This window comes from Etheostoma cragini, chromosome 18, assembly GCF_013103735.1.
Source record: "Etheostoma cragini isolate CJK2018 chromosome 18, CSU_Ecrag_1.0, whole genome shotgun sequence".
Lineage (NCBI taxonomy): Eukaryota > Metazoa > Chordata > Actinopteri > Perciformes > Percidae > Etheostoma > Etheostoma cragini.
Window position 1 is genome coordinate 11,237,041 of NC_048424.1, and position 27,044 is coordinate 11,264,084.

At 40.9% G+C, this 27,044-nt stretch overlaps 1 protein-coding gene across 4 annotated transcripts; it reads right to left on the reverse strand.

Annotated features, from left to right (window-relative positions):
- Positions 1 to 4,942: 4,942 nt before the first annotated feature.
- On the reverse strand, positions 4,943 to 26,427 carry ylpm1 (YLP motif containing 1). 4 transcript variants are annotated; one of them, XM_034899738.1, is made up of 22 exons: positions 25,711 to 26,427; positions 23,301 to 23,516; positions 20,804 to 20,992; positions 20,010 to 20,524; positions 17,079 to 19,820; positions 16,612 to 16,735; positions 16,261 to 16,402; positions 16,085 to 16,174; positions 15,599 to 15,779; positions 15,474 to 15,497; positions 15,170 to 15,360; positions 14,632 to 14,783; positions 14,477 to 14,539; positions 14,153 to 14,272; positions 13,830 to 14,006; positions 13,655 to 13,738; positions 13,465 to 13,548; positions 13,279 to 13,353; positions 6,805 to 6,856; positions 6,153 to 6,274; positions 5,816 to 6,000; positions 4,943 to 5,259 (listed from the first exon to the last, which is right to left on the reverse strand). In XM_034899738.1, the coding sequence occupies exons 1-21, from the start codon at positions 26,293 to 26,295 to the stop codon at positions 5,854 to 5,856; spliced, it is 6,075 nt and encodes a 2,024-aa protein (XP_034755629.1). In that variant the 5' UTR covers positions 26,296 to 26,427; the 3' UTR covers positions 4,943 to 5,259; positions 5,816 to 5,853. The 4 variants fall into 4 exon arrangements, with proteins under 4 accessions (XP_034755629.1, XP_034755628.1, XP_034755632.1 ...); XM_034899737.1 differs by having other exon boundaries at positions 14,632 to 14,786; XM_034899741.1 differs by lacking the exon at positions 15,474 to 15,497.
- Positions 26,428 to 27,044: the final 617 nt, after the last annotated feature.

Below are 27,044 nucleotides of genomic sequence, written 5' to 3' on the forward strand. Positions count from 1 at the left end.
CTGTAACAGCGTTGATAATCCAGATGAAAATTTGTCATGGGTGAAAATTCTGTAGTCTTTGTTCAAAAAGGTACAAGTTTTGTAATTGTAACATGTATCTTAATAGTGAATACACCTGTTTAGATATTAAACATGATAATCACTCAGTGAGACTGAAATTGGCTCCTTTGAATTTCTCCTTTAAAGGCATTTGAAAACTGAAAACCAACACAACCACTTCTGTGTGATATTTACTTATTAATGACCTTGCTGTCAACAATGAATGATGACAACAAGGGTCAAACAGGCAAACTCTAGTACATATTAAAGCTTGGGTAGGCAGTTTAAAAAAAAAAGGCAAAGCACACGCCAGAATTTGAAAATACAGCAATCCTCCTGAAGCTCTCCCCTCTGTGCTAAGCCCCTCCCACCACACAAGCATGTGCATATACACGTACTTCATACCTGTACGAGTACTAGTCTATCATTTTAATCTTCCCGATCATGACTGTGATCCCAGCGCCGTTACAAAGCGCTAATTCTAAGTGAACTACGGTTTCGTTTGCAAACCTGTGGGCCTGTAAAGCCATTTGAGATGAAACACTGTGACACAAGTTCATTTTATAATTAAAACACGTCAATATGGGCAAAGTATTACAGAGATGGTGAGAAAATGTTGCTAACCGTTTAGCCTCATGCTAACCCTAGCCATCAGGTTTAGCCACAAGCATGAGTCTTTGGCTATGGTAAGCATAAGGCTAAACTATTAGAGAGATTGAGAGAAAATGTTGCAAATAGTTTAGCTTTCTACAGACGCCGTTAACGTCTGTAAATAAGCCGACAATTGTTTTGAGTTTCATCACTTCCAAGTATTTAAATCATGGGCTAGATTTTCTAAAGCCTGAAAAGAGCCAAAAGGAAGCCGTTTTCCCTCAGTCCATTCGATTTAAAATATGCTGTAAGGTTATTTTGGATTAGATAGATGACACAAAAAGAAAACTGCCTAGCCCAGCTTCAAGTGTGCAACTGTATCAAAAAATGATTGAACAAAGCAGTAAGAGCAGACATTTTGTATAAACATCTTTTTTTCACTTGTAGATTGCCTACATACATTTGCAGCCGGTTCTCAGATTGTTTCAAAGTTTAATTAACTTCTGAGAAAGATAAACTAAAAGCACTTCATTTGCATTGTTCTTTCTTGCTTAAATTAATATTATGGTTAATTGTGGGTTTCATAATGTATAATAATTTTATCTTCACTTTGTATTTGAAAATGAATGGGTGGTTAAAAAAATATGGAATTTAAATGTGACCAAAATTCAAATATTATTCTCGTCATGAAAAGCCACTGTAATTGACTTTTTAATGCAGAAACCCCAATGCACCCCAATGTTCGCAAGCAATTCAAACCAAAACAAAATGCTGCAAAAAGCACGTACTTCTGATTTAAAACTCTTAGGACTTAAAACTGGCCCCCCTCTTGTAGAAATGCTAATTTTTAAATTTTAATGTAAAAAACTAAGACAAGGAGAAAAGGTGTAAAACTATGCAATACAGTACATTTGCATATGTTTCACACTGAAATTTGCCAATGTGTAGGGAAGCTTCATGTGGATTCTCTAAACACAGATATGAGTGGACATTTTACATGAAAACGCATCACAAAAAGTTAGTCTTACCATCTCTTACTTTCATCCTTTTTGTTTAACCATACACACGGATAAACAGGGGCTAAACACGTGAAGCCAGACAGATGCAAATAGTTAGTGTGTGTGTGTGTGTGTGTGTATATATATATATATATATATATATATATATATATATATATATATATGTATATATGTGTGTGTGTGTGTGTGTGTGTGTGTGTGTGTGTGTGTGTGTGTGTGTGTGTGTGTGTGTAGATACCACATCAGGCTTGTGCAAAGCATCTCTGCTTCCGCGATCTTGGGACAGGGTAAGACCCATTCTGACCATTAGGAATCTTAGAAGACACTTTTGGATGTTCATGTGAAAGAAATGCCAAATGGAATAACATTTCTATGATGAAAAAGTTATTTTACTGTTACAAACATGTTGAATTTAATATCACAAGAGATAACCTTTTAAGCCTAAGTTAAGTGACTGTGCAGACACAAAATCAATCTAACACTAGCTTATGTCAGGTGAAGCATTTTTATTTAAAGCTTTAGTGCAAAACCTTTTTATAATAATGAGCATCAGTTACATTCAAGCCATTGCCAAACAAGTTGATACAAAGCCAATTAAGACTATCGGCTCACACAACACTCATAAAAACACATAATGAGCGTGGTGTCGTCTGGCGACTCTTGCACGTTGAAACTTGAGTGACGATAATGACCTCTGCTGAAGAGTCCATTTTTTTTAACCCTCTGTATCCTCTTTGGCTACTAGCAACTGCGTGGAGGATTGGAGGGGCGCTGCGTGATCACGGAAGGCTTGTATCATGGGGAGGCGCCAACAGTGCTTATTGTCATACTTAGAATTACTCATGGGGGAGACCGAAACTTTGTACTATAGCTTTAAAAAGTTCCTCAAGTGGCCACTTAATGCAAGCCTAGTCTTTACAAACACTCTCGCTCAGCGGCCAGGTCCATAAGCCCCCCTTGCCACGGGGACCCCGCTAATAGTTGATCCAGGGTCGGGATCCAGTATGCGCTTGTGCGTTCCGGTGCCACCATAATGACCGATAGGCTCTCCTCCTAGAGGGGCCCAAGGGTATAGGAGAGCCCTTGACCATGGTCGTGAGTAATGGCATTGACCCCCAAAGGTGGGCTGTCCCCTGTGTTCATAGAAACCAGGGTCCACTAGGTATTCTCTTGTGAGCTGAACAGAACCACTTTCGCTCTCCCAAACCTGCTCCATAGCCTCTGCAAAAGAGTGGATTCAATGTCCATTTGCTGTCCCCCCCCTCGACATTAGGTCTGCAGCGCGGATCAATACTCCCAGGATGTACACCGCTCTGAGTGACAGCTGGTGTCTGTGAGCCCACAGTAGAACGCTCCTGGCTATCTTCAACAGCCGAGCACACGCCGCCCTGACGGTCTACATATGCCTCCACAATCATGTTATCCGATCTGACGATCACATGCCTCCACAACTTGGGCGAAATGTTGCAGGGTAGACAGCTCCAGGCAGTTTATGTGGGGAAGAGGGGAAACTGGCCATTTCAGATAAACTATTGTCTGCAAGGGAACCAATAAGCTCTTTAGCCAGTTTATGGCAAAGCTCAGTGTGTGTAGGTGCTGCACAAACTCTATTGTGTGGAGTGCAGCCTTCTCCTGGGAAGGAGCCATAATGGTTAAATCAGCCAAATAGGGACTTTGATACTTTCTCCGCGTAACGGCTGTAACGCTATCTCCATGCATTTGGAGAAGGTGGAAAATAGGCGTCTCACCGATCCACAGACGTAAGCCTTTCGTGGTGGCGGACACATTTTAACATGTGTCTGATGTCAGAGCAGCTAACTCCTCAAAGATGACACGGCTGTTTCCGACATGCCGTTGAAAAAGGTAGTGGAGGGCTGGTAAACTGGGGCGTACAGCCTTTTTGTGATAAGCTTGACCGCCATTCATTCTTGGGGGGCAATCGTTCCTACATTGCTCTGAGAGTGAGCAGGCGCCGCTATGCTGTGGATGCATGGCGGGGCAGTCATTGAGTCAGACGTCTCCTTGTCCCGCTAGACGGCCGGGGGAGGAGTGACTGTGTGCCACCCACATACCGAGTGGGCGCTCACTCCCGCTGTTTACACAGTGTGGGAGTGACGGGGCTCTGCCTACGACACAACACATATGCAAGGTGTCAGAGCAGTTATTTGAACTCGAGATAGCATGATAGTTTTTACCGTTAAGAGCTGGGAAGATGAGGCAAGATGAGGAGTATAGCCAAGTGATGTTTGTTGCCATAGCAACAGAGAGCGGTGAGCTTTCCCACGCTACAGCGGGACTAAGAGAGTGGCACGTGCATGCCTGTGTGAAGGCAGACTGACTGAGAGGGAAACGCTGCTTTCAAGGGAACCGTTTAGCCCTTAAAAATGCCCTTGTTTCCAACTCTAGCTGGAGTGAGACATGCGTTCCCGGTGCCCCGTCACTGGCAGTGCTGCCGCCGTTTGCTGAACGGCAAGGTGGGCGCTCCCTGCCAGGTCTCCTGGCTGCGCCGCTATAGGTGGAGCTGGAGCCGTGGCTTGGAGAGGCGTAGCAGGGTGCCAGCGGCAGGATGTAACCGATCGGTGGTTGGAACACGCCGGACACCGCTGTTCTCCGAAGTCTTCAAACTACTTGTTGCTGAAGAATAAAATGGGAGCAGATCTCTGGTCACACCACTGTAATATACAGTATCTGCGGACGTAAGAGAGGCCTTAGTGTGGCACAGGGCGCAAAAGAAATCTTCACGACAAGGGATTAACCAAATTGTAATCTCTCTTAAGAGGGCGAAGCCTATACGAAATAGAACCCACCCGTTTAAATAACAGTGAGGCTTAAAGCCGTGCACTGTTACTATCTACACAAGACAAGGATTGGTAAAAAAACCACATGATTAATTTAAACAAGTATCCTGCATCATAAATCATGTCTGGCACATGTAACAAACCAAACTGCTTGAAAATCAGTTAAAATTCAGTGGCAAATGAGGATTTTAATATTGGATAGATTGCTGCAATGAATAGCACCGGGCAATGTGGTATCTACGTGTGTGTGTGTGTTGTGTGTGTGTGTACACACACACACACACACACACACACACACACACACACACACACACACACACACACACACACACACACACACACACACACACACACACACACACACACACACACACACACACACACACACACACACACACACACACACACACACACACACACACACACACACACACACACACACACACACACACACACACAATCAAGCCCTAATGCAAGAGAGACTCCCCAGGTTGGTCATTTTGTCAAAGCTTTATTGTGTTTTTTAAGTATGCATGGACCAAGAAACAGTTCTACAGGTAAACAGTACAGAAAGCATGAAGAGTATAAAACAGCAAGAAATATGACTGATTACAGAATATGTGACCAGAAGAAGCACAGTTATAAACTACAAATTGATCAGTGAATAACCAGGAAGCTAGTTTAAAAATAAAAAATAGACTATCATCATCAATGAAATAACTAAGAATTTAATAACTATTGATGATGTCGCCACCTTGAAGAGTCTCTTGTTTCACCACAAGTACGCTTCAGTGTTTTCACATTCTGGAAACCTGCAGAAATAAAAAAGATCACTGATAAGTTGGCCAAGTTAACTTTTATTTGTTTTATAACTAAGAGAATTCTTTCCCAATAAGTTAAAGTTTGGTATAGACAGGTATATTCAGACATTCTGATAAAAATACTTTCATACAAAATAAAGTTACAGCTGTATTTTTATCATTATAGAAGCCATTACAAGAGTTTTAATCAGTAAAAAAATATAACACTTAGTGGGGTTAATTTTGAATTATTCACAGCATTTTATTCCATCTTTGGAAAATAAATAAATAAGAAAAGCCTTTTTTTAAAGGGCTTGCTGAAAAAGACAGTTTCATTTGCTTGCATTTAACAAAGTATTGATCCATAAAGTACATTTTCAATAGAGTTCATGTAATAAGAAAAGATCTTAAACATGTCCTCATCAAGTTAATAAATATTATAAATCTAAAACTAAATCACCATTTACATTTTCAAAACGATGATATGATTACTCTTCTAACATTCAACAGCCATCAGTAACATCTACAGCCATCCTAACAACATTACACAAAAGAGTGAGATACATACCTTTACATGACGGGAAAAAGGGGGAACAGATTATCTTCTTAGAAATACTTGGTACGGTTGAGAGCTCTTTGTGCCAGCTGCCCGCTCTCATCCGTGATTCTCTCCCAGTCTGTCTGCCCCACCACAAAGCCGATAGCGCGCTTTCGATCTGCTTCCTTCTGCTCTTCGAGATCAGCCCATCGAACCTTGACAAAACAACCACAACCTTGTGTTATGACCAGTGGATGAATTTTTCCCATTCAATATTTGAAGACATTCAATATGTTGGGTCATTGGCAAACAAGTACATTTTAAGATGACCAAAGCAACCACTTTGTGGCACATCCCCGCAATTTACCCTTTTCTTTCCCGGTTCAGACATGCGCGTGGCATAGTCGTCTGGCAGCTGAAGGTAGTCCTCCAGGTCTGCCATGTCTTCACGCTTCCTCTTCCCACCGCTCCCCAAACCGTCCAACTTGTCTGTATAAATGGAAGATCACTGTTCTGGTCAGTTCTCCCCTCCCATGACATCTTTAACCTCATCATCCTAAGATTAATGTGTCCATAAAAAGGCAGCTAGTCAATCAGCATGATCAGTTTTAGCAAGGTCCTGCTTTACAGTCACATACAATAGAGAAATGTAATCACATCAACACTACTAGAGTAGGGTTACCTATTTACTTTCCCCCCACTTTTGCATGGCTCGTGATTTGTAGAAATTATGACCATGTTTTGTTTACCAGGATGTTTTACTATATGGCAAAGAATGCACAATCTGCGCGTAATAAATTCACCTATATATTAATGTTTTCTACAGATGAGGCTTTATGTTCAATTCAAAGCATCTTTTAATCACAACATGAATAGTTTAGGTTTCTTTAATGCTTTGTGCACAGTAAACACAGACTTCCAACATCATAAAATGAATCAAGTCAATTTTGTTATAATATTACAGAGGTCAAAGACAGTAGTCAGTCATAAGATAAAGACTAACAAAAAGGAATACCTACCAAGCTTTGCCTCAGATGTGTCCATCTCCCATTTGCTTTTTGGAATGTAGCCCTACATTATATAAAGAAACACTGCGATGGTTAAACATTTGTGTGACACAGGGAGAGGGAAAGAGAGAGAGAAGGGGGTGGCTGAAAGAGAGAAGACTGGTTTATTACACAAAGACAACTGACGGACGAGACAGTGTGAGGACTTATATTGTTAGGACATAATATAAACAGTGGCATACAAATATTTTTATCTTGCAGGTTCAGATAAACTAATGTGTTCGGGCTTGCCTTTGTTCTTTTTTTGCTCCATGCAAAAGAAAAGTAAGAATGGAAAACAGCTATGCTTTGCTTTGGAGAACACTAATTTTGTGCCAAAGTGCTTTCCTTTAAAAATAAAACGTTCATCAAGAAAACATCTAGCTGCTCTTAGAAGAAGAAAAAAAAGAAGAGAAAAACAAGAAATTAAATCTTCAAACACGTAGTTTTTCTGTGATCAACATTTTAAGAACAAGAATGACCCTGCATTGTCTGCAGTGCTGCTGCTCAAGCTTGTAGACAAATATTTGTGTTACATGAAAAAGTGTCCGGTCAAAAAGCACGCTGCACTTTTCTGACATAGAATCGCTTTTCTTTAACTGATCCTCAGCTGTCAAATTACACTGATGCTATTTAGCTGGCTAGCACCAGTCCTAGGTAAGGGCACACTTATTTATTCTTTTGATTTTTAGAGGTAAGATGTCAACAACACCAAATGATATATTTTGTAGAAAACTTACAATATATTCAAAATAACCTTGCAGGATAGTTTGTTAATCTTGGAAGAAGTTATCTCGGATGGCTGCAAGTCAAAATCATGACTAGCAGGTGAGTGTTTAGTACAGTGTATCACAAAGATGGCACCTCTTTTTTCCACCTGACACAATGTTAAATTAAAGAAACAGGTTTATTATTGTATCTATGACAAACTTGTGTGACAGCCATAAGAGCCTTGCAACATGTGATGAAATAAAATGAGTGAAGTTGACTTAGTTGCACCTGTGGCCAATTTCAGTCAAAATGTTGTGATTTAATGTTCTGCTTGTTTCATAGGTCCAATAACAACACAATTAGGTCAACTCATCTTAGTTTTTTTATTGCTGTTTCTGTCCCTACAGTCCTTTTGTTTTTCCTCTTGCCTCCTTTTTCTTTTTTAAGGCTTTGTTGTGAAGACATTTCTTTCTCACACCTTTTTATTTCTTACCATTAATTTACCCTTGCATCACAAACTAAACTATAGTAGTAGGTCAAAAGAAAAGAAAATGCATTCTAAAATATATTTATGCATTTCATTATTTTTTAAAATATATTTCTGACATTTTTTTGTTGTTGTGCTTGACATTATTTGGTTTTCTTTATATTTTATTTTAAATCACAAAAATATATTCTCATACTTTATTATATTCACCCAAAAATTAAAAATACCCATTTTCCTTTTTAGTGCTTGTGTTAGTTCTCCACTGTTGGGAGACAACTGCCTTTGTCTGCCTTTTCTTCCATATAATGGAACTAGATGGCGCTTGGCTTGTGGTGCTCAAAGCGCCAATAAATGCATTTGAAAAACTCAAGAGCATGGTCCCTTTCTGGAAATCATGACCCCGTTGCTCAAGATAATCTTTACCACAAGTTTTTTTCTATCAATTTTTCTGATTAAGACCTCTTCTCCGGTTTCAGATGGGTAGAGCTTTTCTGAGACGTTCGCAAGTGACAGAGATGTGACTGTCCCGTGCGGTCTGTCCACGGCCACTCAGTCAGTACTGACAGTACGTCTAATCAGGCACAGTAAGTGAATACACCTGTGTGGGTGGACATTGGGTTTGTTGGAGCTTTAAAAGAAGCCATTGTTTTTATTCGGTATATTTAAAGTGCATATTGTAAAAAAATTTTGTGGCAATGTTTAAAGTTTACAAAATGATGCTGAATATACCAGACTTTTTTCATTTGTTATATTAAATTTTAATAATACATTTTATTTATAATGCCCTTTACATTTCAAAAAGAAATCTCAAAGTGCTACATTTATGAGTATCCATACATGGGACGACAAAGAAAAAAATGCATGGATGACACTGCTGAAATCTTCCAGCAGCATCTGCTCTGGTTTAATCCAAGTTCAGGCACTCTGGATTTCAGAGTTTAACAAACAAACCGATGCTTGTTAATAAGCTGAAGAAAGGAGGCAACCTGTTGCTTTACAAGACAACAGACTCAAAGGTCTGTTCCAATTATTTAAAAGTATATTAAATTAATATATATATATATATATATATATATATATATATATATATATATATATATATATATATATATATATATATATATATATATATATATATATATATATATGGAATGTCATAGAAGACAGGGTCATTTAGCAGCTGCTGAATGCTCAGTTCACACACTGGCAGTAACATCACTGTTGGATGTGGTCTCAGGTGCAACAAACAATATCTGACCACATCCAACTGTGATGCCGGGTGTGGTAAATAAAAATGGCTAATTCTGTATATTAACAGTGAAATTATGTTGCTACCGCAGATTAAGTTGGTGCAGCACCACAAAAAGACATTTTAAAAATTATGTTTATACAGTACCCAATTATCTGATTTATGATTAACATTTCAGTAGGTAACATACCTGTTTTATTATTACATTTGGCTTGAGGAAATTTGCTTAAAACCAGTATAAAGTGGCCTTAATAAAGTAGTGTCCTTCTCTATGAGGAAGCTTAATGGACATGTATTCTTGTCAAAGTTGTCTCCATAATGTTGGTTCATCCTGGGGACACCAAACATGGACTTCATTAGATGAAATGTTTCATGCCCCCGGGTATAAGAGATTTACAGGTTACCTACTATGCTCATTTTCAGGTTTATACTTGTATTTATTGTTTCTAATAGAACATGCTTTGATGTTCAAAAAAACACTTTTTCTTGAACTTCCCATGGCTGGTGCACCTGTATCTCCTCTGTCCGAGACGCTGCCTGTTTCCTTAACGGTTGTTGCATCCGGTGCTTAGCACCACCCAAGACGATTGTGATTGGTTCAAAATGCTACACAACCCAGACGTTTTTTTCTCCTACCCTAGAATATACCCTAGAATTGTAGCCTGACCTTACTCCACAGCTCTGTGGAGATTGTGCTGGCGATGCAAGACTAGTTTTTTATGGTCTATATATACACGTTACCTGATTTTTTAAAAAACTTATCCCACATTAAATAGGAATCTTAACATTATATTCATAACAGAAAATAACAAAAACCATAATTGTACTCCTTTTGACAAATCTTTCAAATGTGACCTATATTTTCTTGTTGGGGCTGAAATGAGCCTTGTTTTATATGATTTGATTTTGTTCCTCTAAAGCATCACTTCAAATGTCTTTCTGCAAACAAGGAGCATACATTGTCTATTTACACATTTTGTTAGAATTTAGGGAAAAGTTGGGGGCCACAAAATCGGGTTTGGAAAATCTTGATAAAAGCTACAGTTCACATAGATACTTCACAATTATTTGTAATCAGTCTATTCAGTTGGATGTCTGTAACTTCCTTCTGTTGTAAATCTTTCTCGATTACAGCCACAATAGTTTATCTATGATGCCAGGAAGATTGATATATATATATAAAAAAAAAAAAAAAAAATCAAAAACTTTTTATACAATCTAAAACATCTCACTTTTGTCAAATAAATAATTTTAATATGTTGACTGGGTTCAAGAAGACAAAGCTTTACACTATTTTAAAGAAAACTTTGATTAGAAATGTGACTGGAAAAATTGTCTTTTCTCAGAGAACCAAGGTTACAATGTAACCAAGCGTTTTATTGCAGCAATAAACAAGGGAGTAGGCCGCTCTTGTATTGATTCAGGACCATTTAAGGCTGAGGGTAAAATATTGCTTTTATTTAATATAATTTAAAGTAAAGATTCAGACTCATTCAATAAAACAACAGAGAAAAAGAGCGAGCTGCGTACACTGAACTGCATGCCGCAGTCTGTGTGTGTGTTAGGCACGAGAGTGGGACCCCGTACTCTCTAATGTTCGCCGGGTTTTACTGGCAGCTTTGTACAATTGCAACTCTCCTACCGCTCTGCAAAAGTGAACTCTGGGTCAACTTTGGCAAAAGGCAGGGGATCTTCTACGCCAATTTAAAAATGAAAAAAAAAATCCTGAAACTTTTTTTTTTGGAAGGGGGGGGGTTTAAAGTCCTCCTTCCATTAAACAATAATAAAAGTCATCATTTAAAAAAAAAAGTTTTGGATACATTTTTTACTTCTTCCGACCATATACTAAATTAAGAGTCAGTTTAGATTTTCATATAGCAATAATATCAAAATCCTACCTTGAATCATTGTGAAAACAAAACTTTCTAGATGTTGTTGTTACTTAGGTCATCATCAAAACAGTGAATTAGTACAGTCATGATTTTGTCCATGTTGACATTAGTTGCTTGGTTTACATTTATTAAAAACGTTCATATAGCTAGACGTCTAAACTCCGGGGAAGGTTTATTCCAAGCTTTGTCAAGGCAGTTTGGGCTACAGATAGCTTTTACCCAGTGGCCAATGTTAATGACAAATCATGACCCGCTATGAACGTGCACACATGTATTGTTTTTAATCACAAACACGGTCGGTCAGCGAAGGCGTAGTCGCAGCGGTAGCCGTCGATGCCGGTAACATACTCGTATGACAGAGTGCACGGAACAAAGCTTTGTGACTAGGATCTAATGACTAGCAAGCACTTTCTTACCGCTGCTGCCGTACAGTGAGAATCTTCCTTGAACATACGTTGCAGCCGGGTGCTCAATTTGAGGCACCAAGTGCTAAACGGCTTCCCGTCTCCACCCTTTTCCTCTCGTCTTCTACTCATGCCCAGCGCCATTTGTTTTTAACTCCTTTTTCAACTAAAGCTGTATCTATATTTTTTGGCCACGTTGCCACGGAGACCACACACTGCACTCTAGCTCTTTGGCAAGGTTCCGCCCTACTTTGCATCTGATTGGCTAGACAGCTTGTTGTTTCATTGGTAGGTGGAAGTTTGATGAGTGGTTAAACCTAGTGCATCAAAAACAAATCCTACGTGCACTTTAATTTATTTTTCTAAAATTGTCATACCCCAGAAATCCGGCACCAGGTCTGAGTACTTTAAGCTCCGCGTTAGTTAGAGTTGCGTTCCTCTCATATGATTGGTAGGTGAAATCAATTGACTCGAAAATATAAAACCGCATGGAAGTTCCCAAATTTATTTATTTTGCCTCACGCCGGAGTTCTGGCACTGTGCCGGAATATTTAGCAGCATTTAGGTAAAGCAGATCTGTTGTTAGGCGCTTGATTATTAGGCAACTGTGCTTTCGAGGCCAATGGCCTATTGTTTCTTCTGCTTCCCCCCCCCCTACTTATTAAAATTACTTTCATAATCACGAATTCACAAACTTTTGCCCCACAATCCACTTGATCGCAAGCTATGTATACATATGGGGACAAGGAACAGGAACAAGAAACATTTAAATTTAAGAACTTTCGAAAATCTGTTGCTAAGCAGTAAGTTCTACAGCTTTCAAGAATTGTTCACTGAAACCTACTGGATATTAGAATATTAGTCTGTCACTCTGATATTCAGGTAATTCAAAATTATTAATTTTATAGTTGGTTAATATTTTCCCAAGAATAGTACAACATCTTTAGAGCTGGTTAAATTATGATATAATTAGATATGTGAAATCGTCTCAAAATCTGAGGCCAAAAACAGGTGTCTGCCTTCATGTCAAAGGCAATATTACTTCTTTGTAAAATTCATTTGGCAGAAGAATAAATTTCATACATTTCTTGAAAACCTCAGAATTTCATAAAAAAGATTCATGATAAAAGTATAATTCATAAGAATGTTTTGCACAACATCACTTTTAAAAACAGATTAGATTTTTGGGGTTAAAATTATATTTGTCTTTTGAAAAAAATGCTTTTGCATTTCTGTAAATAAAAATCATCAGGGATATGAAGCAAAATGGTCCAGTCTCATCCAGAATGAAGAGGTTAAAGTTTAAAAAGACACCTTTGCTGATGTTTGTACTTTAGCAACAACTTTAGCAACAATACAAATTTTAAAACGTTCTTTTGAAAATCCTTGATGTGAAGACAAAAATAATTTCAAATGAAGAAAATCCTCAAAAAGCCAACCACTAAATATCTACATTAGAAGCCTGGCAACTGCTCCTTTAGTTAATAGACTATTGCAGCTATTATTTCATTTTAGGATCGATTCACCACAGTATTCCCTATCACGCTCCCTGACTGTTCTGATCTGGTCCTGCCTCGTAAACATGATAACTACTACATAATAAATTAAATGTTCAAATAAGCCTATGTGGTAGATGGTAATACAAGTAGGTGGAAATGATTCTGAAACCAATGTGACTATAAATATAAGCTTTTCATGTCCTACCAGATCACCCTCTTCTTCCTCCTCTCTCTTCAGCTCCTTAGGCTCGTCATCAGGATTGAAGTCTTCCATTTCAACCTATCACCAAAAGCACAAGTTAGTTTCGCTCAATTACTGAGAAAGGACTACTATACAGTATGTAACATTATATCTAATATTATAAGAACTTTTTAAGTCTTGAGACCTCACCTCTTCTATAGCAGCATCCTGTAGCAGGGACCGGACATCCAAGCGCACCATATGACGGGGTGAAGACTCCCAGTTGTTGGACATCTGTGTACAGAATGCAACATTAGGAATTGCATTCTATATGTAGGACCTTTAGTAGACATCACTCTTATAATGAATGTATCGGAGACAGTTATTTTATATTACAGACCTTCATTATATCCTTAAGCGTGCGCCCATGGACATTTCTCTTTGCACAAGTCTGAGTGTCTGCAGTGATTTCAGCAAGATAAACCTTGAAATAAGAAAATCAAAACATCTTAAGCACATAGCCGATTAGAATAAAAACGTTTTTCCCTCCGGAGTCATTAATGAACACAACTTACCTCAAAGCCTTTCGTTTTGGCTGCGCTCCAGAATTGATCAAAATGTTTAACCCTGTCATTAATAGTGTCTAAAATGATGAAGGGGAAAAAGCCATCATCCAGAGTTTTCTTGAACGTTTTAAGCATGCTGTTCCGGTAGGTATCTTCCATCTCTGGCTCATACTCATACTCAAGGACCTAAAAGACAGGTTTATTGTATTACATTCTTTATATTGTCTACATCAACTGTACAATTGAAAGGTGATACTGCTCACTGATGCTGAATTTGATTTACAAATGCATACTTCAGCATAACATTTTTTATTGTTGCATTTCAGACTCACCTTGGTTTTGACTCTTCTCCCCGTGTCTGGGTCTTTCTCTACTTTCTCAACCTCAGTCATGAAATAATCGTCCAAAACGAGAACTCTTGGAGGAGCACCGCCACAATCGACTTCCTTGTCCTTAATGTCAACAAGATTGAAAAGCAAAGTTTTCATGGTTCTATTTATTTTGTTACAAAAGGCCTTATTTGTTATGTAAAACATGGAACACTGTGGAAGGACATATAAACAGGCTATAGTATTGTTTGTATATTCTACCTAAAGTTCAGTTCCATTACATCATTATTACATTAAAATATGATTTGCTGGTATGACTCCACTCACCCTTATGAGCTTAGCAACATGGCTTTTTCCACTTCCTGGAAGCCCTCTCATTATGATGACAATCTGTTCAAATATTTCACATAAATGAGTACTTATCATAAAAACAAACAATGTGATATTGTTAAATTAAGAAACATTGCAGCAGTAATTAGTACCCTTTCAGGGCGAGACGATCTGCCAGGGGGTTTGAGGATATCGTCAATATTCTTGATTTCTGGCTTCTTCTCGACTCGTGGGGGTGGCTGGGGTGGAGGTGGGAGGGGTGGTGCAGTGGGAGGTCCTCGGTCCTCTGGATAACTTCTTCTTTCTACTGTATGATATTTATTGCAAAGTATTTATCTGAACGACATTTTACAATAAATGATATGTCATTTAGCTGACGCTTTTATCCTAAGCGACTTACAATTGCTCTATCTATGTCACTCTCTCTCTTTCAGAGGTCGCACGCCTCTGGAGCAACTAGGGGTTGCTCACGGTCACATTGGTTGATGTGTCGCAGTGGAAATCAAACCCAGGTCTCCCACACCAAAGGCATGTGTCATATCCACTTTGCCATCACCAATGCCATTTTCCCCACATTACAGTTGTATTGTAATTTAGATATAAACCTGTGATTTTATTGTGAAGTGAAAACATTCCAAACACAGCTGACGTATGTGGATAAAAAACTGTAAACATTGGGATAGAACATACCGTAAGGTGAGGAGCTATGACTGTAAAGCTCAGGCACACTGCGGTCGAGTCCAATGCGCTCGTTTCGAGGTCTATCATAGCCAGGCCTTCCATAATGTTCTTCTCGATCACGACTGTCACTTCGCTCCCTCTCTCGAAGATCCCGCTCTCTCTCCCTGTATCCTGAGCGTGAGGAAGGGGCCAGTGGAGATCTACACAGAGGAGCAGCATTGTTAAGTGTTTGTTTCATCAACAGAATTTCTTGATACAAACTAGCACACACTGACGACTAATCACAATGTACTGACACAATGTGATATAGTACCTTTCTTCAACCATGGACTGTGTGCTTGAATTAAAAACAGACACATAGAAAACAATATTACATACGTACAGAAGCAGCATGGATCGAGTGTGGGAAAAAAAAGGTGTCAAAGAGGGACAAGTTACCTGTCATCTCTTTCTCGTAGGGGATAGCGCTCCCTCTCATATCTTTCCCTTTCATATTCAGGTGGCAGCTTTTCTCTGTATAATTCCCTCTCTCTGCTGTACTCCCGGCGGTCCATGTAAGGGTCCAGTCGTCTTTCATAATATGGGTCTCGGCTGTAAGGATCTCTGGGACCAAGAGGTTCTAGGAAAATGAAATTAAACTGTTAACGCAGCCAAACTTTCTGTGCATCGTGCGATTTTCCTTTGATACTAAACAATGCTACCCATTCAATAGCCTATAGGCTCTGATAAAGCTTGAGGGAGGACGAAAAAAACGTTTAATATTTTACGCCCGTGAGACACAGCTGAGAGGCAAGTCTGCAATGAGCTGGTGCTGACAACTGCATAGGTTAAAATGCGAGAGGACCTGTAGCGTGACACGTGCGGGGGGGAAAAAACGCACCCACATGCTTGCAATCTAGACAGGATTACCGTATTGAGACTCACCTTTTTCATAGCCCCTGTCAGACGGCACTGGGTCAGGCCTCAACAAAATTCTCTCACCATAAGAGATCCGCTCAACCGTGGCTCCAGGTTCTGAAACAATGAGGCTAATGTCACCCATAGTCCTGAAAATTAACCCATTTTATTTGTTAAAATGTGTTTGTCTTTGCTGTTCATACCGTGACCATGCCCATAATCCACAGTCTTTGGAATCACTGAAGGTTTGGATGCAAGGAGAGATGGCTGGTAATCTGTGGCAGCAGGTTTAGTATCCCAAGACACAGATTCGGTTACAGGTGTCTGTGCTGCTGCAGTCATGCCCTGAGGATGACAGATTTAATATGATATTGAACAGTTAAACACAAAATATAAAAAGAATAAAAAAAAAAATACACAGTATATTTCTGAAAACATATAAAAATAAAAAATATCCCCCTAACCAATGATATTGCTATTCTTACAATAAACTCTTAAAACTATGGCTAAAAAAGTTACAATAGTTAAGTAGCATAAGTAAAAATATAAATTACTTTTAGAACATTCCTAACATCTGCTGGGATCTCCAAACCAAGAAGACCAGCAGGAAGCTCGGACAGGATGTCAGTTGGTGCAGGCTGAGGCTCAGGACCAGGTGGCTTTGCCTCCTGTAATTCCCTGTAGACCCAAAAGAATGAAAGTTAAGCTCACCTAAAAGTTCCTCAAAGTCAATTTGAGCATAAAGTAAATAAGTTAATATACTAACAAAAATGAAACAGCCTTCTGCTTTAATCACAACAATGTGCAAAGGCAGGCCAGCCAAACTTGTTAAAGTTCTTTTCTAAGGATTTGAGCACAACAAATAATATTACATTCACCTCCACTGTTACGATGTGGTGGTAGAAATCTCAGAGGTGAATATTTCATACTGGCTAGATTTAACTAGAGATAAGCCAGAGTGTATTTTTTTGTAAACCTAAGATAATAATGTTGTAAATAATGATGTAAGTCTATAAATTACCTTATAAATTTAAGCTCTTGAGCAGCTTTCAGGATGATTTCATGCTGACGTTGGGAGAGAGCAAGCACATTTGCAGCACTAGTTCCTTGTGATGCAGGATCAACTGAGCTCTCTGGCAAGTTTGAGACAGGTGCAGCAGGAGATATAGGTGGACGTATATCCAAAGGTGGCTCCTTCCTGTGCTCTTCATAGCGAGCTCTATGCTCTTCATAGTCAGAGGGATACCCTCTATCTTGTGGTGGAAGAAGTCTTGAAGGCCTATCCCATTCCGAAGGTGATGGGTATGGTGGCTCCTCTTGCCGATGGGGTGGCTCATCCCTATATTCACGAATTATAAGTTCTCCTCTTCCCCTGTCATGCTCATCATAAGAATATGGCCGGCCTCTTTCTCTTTCCTCTAGCCAATGGCCATCTCTGTAGGGCTCTGGTGGTGGCATGCGGGGGGGATAATCCCTTCCAGGAGGAGCACGCTCTCTCTCCCATTCAGACTCATAGTACTTGGCTTCATGCCGATAGTCATCAGGAGGATAGTCCTGTGGTGGCCGCCAGCGATACCCGTCTTCCCCATGACCATAATCCTCCACAAAACCCTCGCGTCTCTCTTCATATTCCTCGTGTGTTGGACCTGGCCGCCACATGCCTCTTGCCATCCCTCGACCCATAGGTCTCCTCCTCATTCCTTCCATACCTATTATCTCATGCGGAGGCAGAGGAGGGCCTCGGCCATGTGGCGGTTGCCATCCTATTTCTCTTTCCATGCCTTCATCATACGATGGCTCCTCCATAGGATCCATAATTTCCTGAGGTGGTTGTGGCACACGACGCCTGCCTCTGCTTATATCAGGATGCATCGGACGGCTATGAGGGTCATGTCCATGGTACATGCCGTCCATTTCTGGATCCATTTCGGTATCATTGATGTCCATTTCATGACCTAATGACTCGTGATCCATTGGGCCACGTGCTGGATGAGGGGGCCTTCCTCGTCCCTGGTGCATGAAACCAGGATGACCAGGTGGGGGACGACCCCGGGGATGTGGAAATGGAGGTCTCATGCCTCTAATTGGAGGTCTCCTTTCTCCCCAGTAAGGATCCCCTTCTTCTGAGTACTCTTCTGACTCAGGCTCTTCCCAGTGCCTGTCCATTGGCTCTCCTCTTCCCATAGGTGGTCCGCCTCTTCCCATGGGATGTCCTCCTCTTGACATAGGGGGTCCCCCTCTTCCCATAGGAGGACCCCCTCTTCCCATAGGTGGTCCCCCTCTCCCAAAAGGAGGTCCCCCTCTTCCCATAGGTGGCCCTCCTCTCCCCATAGGTGGCCCCCCTCTACTCATTGGCGGCCCCCCTCTACCCATGTGCGGCCCTCCTCTACCCATTGGCGGCCCCCCTCTACCCATTGGCGGCCCCCTTCCCATAGGAGGACCACCTCTGCTCATAGTTGGCCCTCCTCTTACCATATGAGGCCCTCCTCTCATTATTGGGGGCCCTCCTCTCCCCATAGGTGGTCCTACCATTGGCTCTTCGTAATAATCTTCCTCTGTTGAAAAATGATGTCCGTCTGGCATCCACATTTCTTCAGGGGGCACCTCCGAATCCTCACCAACACACTGCTCGTACGAAGGATCTTGCCATTGATACTCTTCCTGCTCTTCTGGCATTCCCAAGTTTTCTTCAGGTGGCATGTACTCATAAGACGTTTCTCCCATCTTCTCCCCAAGTGGTACAGTGTTCGGTCCCGTGAACGCTCCCCTGCCCCTCTGCCCACGTCCACGTCCATGCACTTGGGCAGGTACTGGTGGCTGGCCTCGTCCCCTCCCAGGGGGAAGCCTTGGAGGATCGGGTCTCGACTGCAAATGGCCAGAAACTTGTGGCTCCTGTTGGATTCCAGAGGGCGTTGGAACCAGTGGGGGTTTGTTGTTTATCAATGGTCTATCTGGTGGGACAAGATTTTGTGTAACAAGACTTTGTGCAGGAGTATTTTTTGACGCCACAGTAGAAGGAGCCGTTACGGAAGGCTTGCCATTACTAGATTTGTTTATCTCACTGTTGTTAGAAACATTATTGCCTTCAGATTCCTCAGGCTCTGTGGGTTTTTTTATTGTCTGGGGAATGGGGTCATTTTGGACAAAAAAGCCATCTGTTCCAAGCAAATTGTCATCTGTCAAGTCTTCAGCATTGGCTTTATCACCTGGTTCTGATTCTCCTTTTTCTTTTTCAGATTGTGGCTGCCCGGCTGACTTTCCAGACATCTTAGAATCCATACTGGCAGGTTGTTTAGTGACTGGTTGTGCCTTAGGTTGGGGGCCTTGTGGTTGTTTTGGCTGGGGCACAGGTGGACATTCACTGAGCCTTGGGGGCTGTTCAAACCTAGGTTGCAGCCCAAATCCAGTTTGGTCAAATCTGGTGGGACCATCAAAGCGGTGCCTTGGTTGCTCAAATCTAGGGGGACCATCAAAACGATTTCTTGGTTGTTCAAATCGAGGAGGGCCATCAAAGCGTTGCTGTGGTTGGTTGAACCTTGGGGGGGCATCAAATCGCTGCTGTGGTTGGTCAAACCTTGGGGGGGTATCAAAACGCTGCTTTGATCGGTCAAACCTTGGGGGGCCATCATAGCGCTGCTGTGGTTGGTGGTCGAACCTTGGGGGAATATCAAAGCGCTGCTGTTGCTGATCAAATCTCTGAGGACCATCAAAACCTTGCTTCGGCTGGTCAAATCTAGGGTTGTCTCCGCTGGGAGCAGCAGGACTACGGAGATTGTACAAAAACATTATTAATAACGCGCTCTTTTAGTGATAGCCCACAAATGTAAAACAATATATAATAATAGCCCACCTGCATTCAAATACTCTCAACTGATTTTATAAAACATTTTTAAAACCCATTTTTTAAATAAATAAATGCCAATAACTGTAGTACAAAACAATCCCTACTGACCGTGGACCTCTGAAGCTGTTGATGCTTGGTGGCTGAATGGTGGGAGGACCTGGAGGTCTAACTCCTATGCCAGCAGGGCCCACTCCTCTTACAGGGGGTCCAGCAGGTGATTCTGAATGTGGCCCAAACCCAGCGGACCGTGGACCTTGAGAGTTGGGACTTACACCAACTGGGGAATGCTGCATACCCAGGTTAGCGGACTGCTGCTGCATTTGAATGTCTTGTCCAGGGTACTGACCAAACTGTCCCATCATACCACTACTATACTGGCTTGAGGCAAACGGCACCATGGCAGTGAGAGTGGCCACCCTTTCTTGAAGGTGGTCATTGGTGGCGTTCATCTGTTCCTGCCACTGCTTCCATTGGCGCTCATAGTCCTGCAGTTGGTCTTTGTGGGGATAGGTCTGAAACTGCTCATACCACAGGACGAAGGAGCAATCCCAGTTTTGGAATAAAGGGGTAAACTGCTGCTGCTGCATTTCGTAGTGCCTCAGCTGCATTTCAGCAGACATTGACTGAAACAAAGGACATTTGGTTAAAATATTATCATATAGGTACACGCTGAACAATGAAATCACTGAGACATGTAATAATGGAAACGTGTAGGAGTCCAAGATGCTGCAGGGGATGCAAATCAGAGTTGTTGCATCTCCTCCACACTCTTCTAGCCTTTTTTGGTTTGATTAAACATACTTTGCTTGCATTTCACCTTTTATTTTCTGTACAGGCCACCTTCAAACCAACAAAAATAACCAGCTGAATAGTAGCTGTCAAAGAAACTACCATTTACATACCTGTAGGTTTGATGGTTGCTGAATCAGCTGTTGGTACTGTTCCAGGATCTGCTGAAGCTTTTCGTGTTGTTGCATGAGAGCTTGGTATTGCAAGCCTGTTCTCTGTTGCTGCACCTTTTGCCACTGTGCTGCTGCAGCCTGTAACTGCTGGAGGCGGGCAGCTTCCTCTGCGTCTTGTGCGACCTCAGGCTTTAAACACACACAAGACAAGATTTTCAATTACCTAGGTAGTAATAAGATCCAGTAATAATCTCAACTCTCTGGTATAGTCTAGTTTAAAACTGGAATTGGGGGCACCTGGATAGCTCAGTTGTTAAGAGCGGGTGCTAATATACGGATGTTTAGTCCTTGATGACGCAGGCCCTGGTTTGACTCCGGACTGCGTTCCTTTGCTGCATGTCATTCCCCCCCTCTCTCCCCTTTAATGTCTTCAGCTGTCCTGTCAAATAAAGACCTAAATACGCCCACAAAATAATAATAATAATAAAAAAATTTAAATAATTGGAATTGGTGTGTTCTTAAAGGCTGTTGAATTCAGCACTCAAAAAGCACTTACACATGCCCAAAAAAGCCACATGTTGCATATAAAAGAGCAATCCGGCAGCGGGCAACTCCACTTGCTCAAAAAACTAGTCAGTTTCTGTAGTCCTACTTCTATCCTACTTCTCACTTGATTTAAACATGTTACAAATAAGTTAATGGCCTTAATCACTAGGTTGAAGTTTTCTTCAATTTAGCACAATGTTAATTTTGAAAATTATGTCCCATATGTTTTAAAATTGACAATAAAGTAGGGCTGGGTGATAAATCGATTTTTTGTACTGCAAAGTACAATACTACCAATTTAATCATCCAAAAGCACCATGCAAATTCAATACATCAATCTATGGTATTTTGTCTTAGTTAGGAAAGTATTCTTTAGTTTGGAAATCTGGTGCCTTCAGTCTCTTCCACAGGGTGGAAAGAAGGTATAAGGTACACTAGATTATTGATTCAACAACGGTATCGATAGGCATCGGTATCGGGACTGAAAAAGTGGGATTGGTGCGTCCCTAATCAAAACGGCAGTCCACAAACCACTAGGTCACCAATGCTAATTCCATTATTTTAAGGTCTATATCCAAGAAAAGTTTAAATTCTTACATTCACACTGGGGCTGCACAATATTGGAAAAAATGACATCCATGTTTTTTTCTTGCAATATACTGTACATTGCAATACGAACAAATACAGACTTCTTTTTAAAGATAACTTTTTTGGGGCATTTTAGGCCTGTATTTCCACAGGACAGATGACAACATAAAAGGGGAGAGAGAGGGGTAATGACAAAGCAAAGGGCCGCAGATCGGAGTCAAATCTGCAGTCGCTGCGTCGAGGAGTAAACCTCTATATGTGTGCGCCTGCGCTACCAACTGAGCTTACCTGGCCACAATACTGACATTTTCAATAGATGACATGAATAGATCTGTTTGGAAACAATCATTCATTCTCATATTACTGGGGTGATTTGGTTGGGGATTCCATCTGCACAAAAATGACCATGCAATCTTGAACTTAAATGCTTTACAAACACAAAAGCAAGTGAGCCCTTTGACTACTCTTCTGAAGTGATTTTGGAGGGGGAAATTAGGTGGATAAATACAATGGTTGACTCACATAACACCATTGTATTTCATACACAATCTACTATCTCTATTATCAATGCAGGCTAAAGTCATGAGTAATGATATTGTATTAAAAATGTATGCATGTTGCTTTCCCTAAAATAAGGGGTCTCCTTTATGTTGATTAACTCATGTTACTCGCTGATTTTTAGGGTTGTGGTCGACAACTAACGTTAGTGGGGCCTGCTTTGGTTGTCTGATAAATTGATCAGTGATTGTTACCGGTGGTTCGCTCTGCATGCAGAGACTGCAAGTCATGGACTAGCAACAAAATGTCTATTCAAGAAGCCTTAAATCAGTGTAAATCACTTTATTTCAGACACAGAATTCTCTTGCAGACTAGTGTTACATTTCCATCTTCACAGCTCTGAACCGTAATGTTAGTTGAAACAGACAGACCCCCATTTCTTTAGGCTAACTAACTCAGTTAGCTTTAGCCTGGCTTGTAGCTGGTTACTAGCTTTTGGTCTGGTAACTATGGTTAACATAAAACCCTGACTAACGTAGCTTTCCTACCCATGGGAAAGCATGTGCATCACACCTGGCTCTCAAGGTAACAACACTTTTTACACGCACAAGGGACAGTCTCACTTCGCATAAAAACCTTGTTGGACTATGTCACATACGTACACGTTGCCCACATGGCAATTGGTCATGGAAAAATGAGAACCATGTAAAGTTTTCATTTTGTATCAAGCAGCAAAGAAGTTGTAGGGTTTACATCGCACCTCCTGCCATAAGACTATTGCACTTGTACAAATCCAGATGTTGATGCTGAAACTAAATATGGTTCAGCCCTAATTAACACTATGTAACATTGTAGTAATGCTTACCTTTGCCTCATCGGGCGGTGGAGGTGGTGCTGGGGGCTCCTCTTTTGGAGGGGGTGGAGGAGGTGCACCTTTTGGTGGTTCTGATGGAGGAAGAGGAGGACCTTGGGATTGGGGCTGCGGAGGACCATCGCCCTCGTTCTGATTCTGCCTGGCTTTCTCTTGCTTTAACTTCTGTAGATTCTGAAGATGTTGTTTGTACCAAAGTTGCTGTTGCTCCTGTGTGAAACAATGCGAGACAGCGCACACAAGGAACCTTGTTCTTACTTTTCAATTGCAAGTTTTTGTGGAATCTTGCTTTCCTGGTTTCACATGCCCATTACTTGCTCAATTGACATAATAGGGTACATTTTCCAAATTTTCCTTAGAGCCTACCTTCAAACATCCCAGTTGTTAAATGCTCTTTTACCAACTTTATCTGATTACCGTAATTTGCTGATTAATACAGTCATTTGTACAGATGTTTGTTTTCAAATCATATCCATGTCTTTTTCTCTATTGGTAGAGTTGGCTGCATAGTTTGTTTGTTACAAGAAAAGGGATGGCTCTTTCAATCTACCATGAATATCAAGCTAGACCTATAGGCCCAATTTTAACAGTATGAAACACAGCTTTGTGGGTGGATCTCGGGCACTGTTGCTATTATACGGATAAATGACTCTTGCGCCCGACACAAATCAAAAATGGGTTGGTCTGAAGTAGCTACATTACATTACACCCAAACCACACCTATGAAGTGTGGTTTGGGTGTAATGTACAATAAACCAACCAGAGCGTTATTTCACATTCCCTTCACATTCCGCTTGTTCAAAGGCGGAATGCTATTATAATGGTGGATTTGCTAGGCGCAGGCTCTTAATACATCCATGGTTGCAAGCCAGGAGTGTTTCACAGTCGAAGAGATCGAGGTTTGCTATTGATGTAAAAACAAAAAATGTAAATGAAGATGATGTCACAAAAACATACTTGCCAATGTTTTTGGGCTCACTCTCACTGAATCACGAGGTTATGAATGCATGGTGATATTTTTGCAATGTAGTTGAACATTAGACCGAGATCATCTCATTATAGACAATGTAGCTCTGTTTCTCCTCTCCCATGCTGCTGCTGGGGCATTTGGGTTAAGTGTCTGATGCAGTTCAACACACTTTTTGCTGCCTCGCCCCAGGTAGCGCAAGAAAATTCCGTAAATTACCGACATGAGTCTGAGGAGGAAAAAGTCTGCTGAGGGGCAGGTGCAAAATAGGAATGATACATGCGTCTGTGTACAATGTCAATGGCGCCTGGTGAAGACAGGACCCTGTACGTGGGTTGCCTAATTATTTTATGTACAGTATGTCTATGCTCTCTTTTTCGGCACTCGTGCCTAAACTCCACATTTTTGTCCCTTGTTCCATCCTCTTTCAGTCACTCTGTTTTCTGATTTGTACCTTTCTGGAGAAAGAAACTTTTAAATAAAAACACATTTTGAAAAAGAAAAGAAAGAACATCGTTCTAGAGAGAATCGCGATGCATCTAAGAATCGATTATTTTTCCCACCCCTATTTTTAATAATGTATCTGTGGTGTAGCCAGACCTTAATCCACAGCGCTGTGGACTAAGGATGTGGACATTTAAATTTGTGTTAACAATATGAACACATTGCTTGCTTGTAGATTGTATAAACATCAAGACAGTAATTACTTTTTGTGTCCATTTTCATAACTGCATTATATAGAATAACACAGCATGTGGTCATAGCATATATTACATCAGTTAACATACTAAATGGTATTTAGGTAATAAACAATATGTGTAAACCATAATATTGATTACAGGTTCAGGATGGAGCAGCTGCACGAAGTGTACTACCAAAAAATAACTGGATTTCCCACTTCTCTTCCACATTTGAAATGCACAGTATGATATTCTCATGCAATATGTGGATGCATTAGTTTGCACAAGAATGGCATTCCCTGACAGCAAAACGGGACTGTGAGACAAACATTTACCGAGTGTAAACACATTGATGGGGATGCATAGGCTACAAAAGGTGATTCCTTTCTAGTTCCATCAATAACCATTGTGGCTAGGGCTGGGCAATCAGAAAAGAGAAAATCAGATATCACAATATTCTTGACCAAATACCTCAACATCTATATTGTGGCGATATTCTATTGGTGCTTTAACAAAATATCATCACACATAGATTTTAGATTGACGTGGATATAATGAATAAGTGGGTAAAGGCAAATAATAGAACATCTAGAACAGTCTGGTAAGTTCAGAAAAGTACATCACTTTACTGTAATGCAGCCTGTAATATCAGTAAAAGACACCAGTTATGTCATATCACGATATTAAGTTCTGGCTACAGGTAAAGTAAATTATTTAGCACCAAAACATGTCAACACAAAGAAACACACGACATTACCTGCAAATGTAAGGATTTGTCGTCCTCTGTCGTGGGTGGATCTTTCTTGAAGGCTTCTTTAGCTTTGGGAGCACCGTTGTTCTCCAGTGGCTTGGATGAGGGGGGCTCTGGAGGGGGAGGACCCGGTTGGGGATCGGTGGGCTGCGGTTGCGGGGGAGGGGGAGGGGGAGGTGGTGGTTGACCCGCTTGAGGAGCGAGGGGAACTCTGCTCGGCGGAGAAGGTGTCTCGTCTTCTTTAAAGTATGAATGAGCTCCAGCCCCACTGTCTGAATGCCCTGCTCCTTCTGAATGCCATGAAGACCCCGGATATCCACCTTGTGCACCACCGTACGAATTAGCGTTAGGGTTGCTGCCGTGGTGTAACACAGACTGGAGCTGTTTCTGGTGCAGCATCTGCAGTTGCTGCATCTGCTGAAGGTGTTGCTCCTGTAGGCTGGATAACATCGAGCCGCTGGATGAGGCCTCGAACCCGCCGAACCCTGGTGCCGGCGGGCCGGCGTGGCCGACACTAGGTTGCTTACGAGGCCCAGAACCTCCATAGCTTTGCGCCGGCGGTGCCCCATAATTTCCCCAGGAGGGATACATTGTTCACAGTCAGAATTATGTTTGTGATGTGCTTCTGAAAAAAAAACCGAGGCAGTGTAAAACGTCTTTTGTACTCACATCCAGCCAGGCCTCTATGGCTAGAAGCTAACGTTAACACTCTGCCGTGAAGCCTACATTTCCATTACCCGACTGGGCCTGGCCGCATTAAACAAAGAATATAAACAGCAACTCTGTAACGTTAGCAAGAAACGGTTATCCGTTAGGGAACAAAATGTGCACGTCTAGCCTTAAATAGGAAACAAAAAGTTATAACAAAGCTGATATCGTTGAGTTGCTGTTGCTGCGCATAGACAGTTAAAGAAACGGTGCGAGCGACACTGATGACGGAAGTACATCACAAGTCACCAGGCGACCACTTCCGGTAGCACTTATCGTGAAATAAATGCATTTTTTCCCTCCTATTTACATTATAAACAATTGTGTTACAATGATCTGTAAAATATTTATATTTAGATTATTTTGATTAATCACGTTTTAGGGGAAAACTTGTTAGCAAACATAACTATTACGATTATTATTATTATTATTATTATTATTATTATTATTATTATTATTATTATTATTATTATTATTATTGTTATTATCAGGCTAGCAGTAGTAGTATTTAGCTTTGACGTTCTTTGTTTCTAGACTGTATACACTACATAATGCCAAAGATTGATCATATCTTTGTTGTCCGATAAAGCATTTAATCAAGAAAGGTTTTGGCCAGATGCTTAGGCTACTAT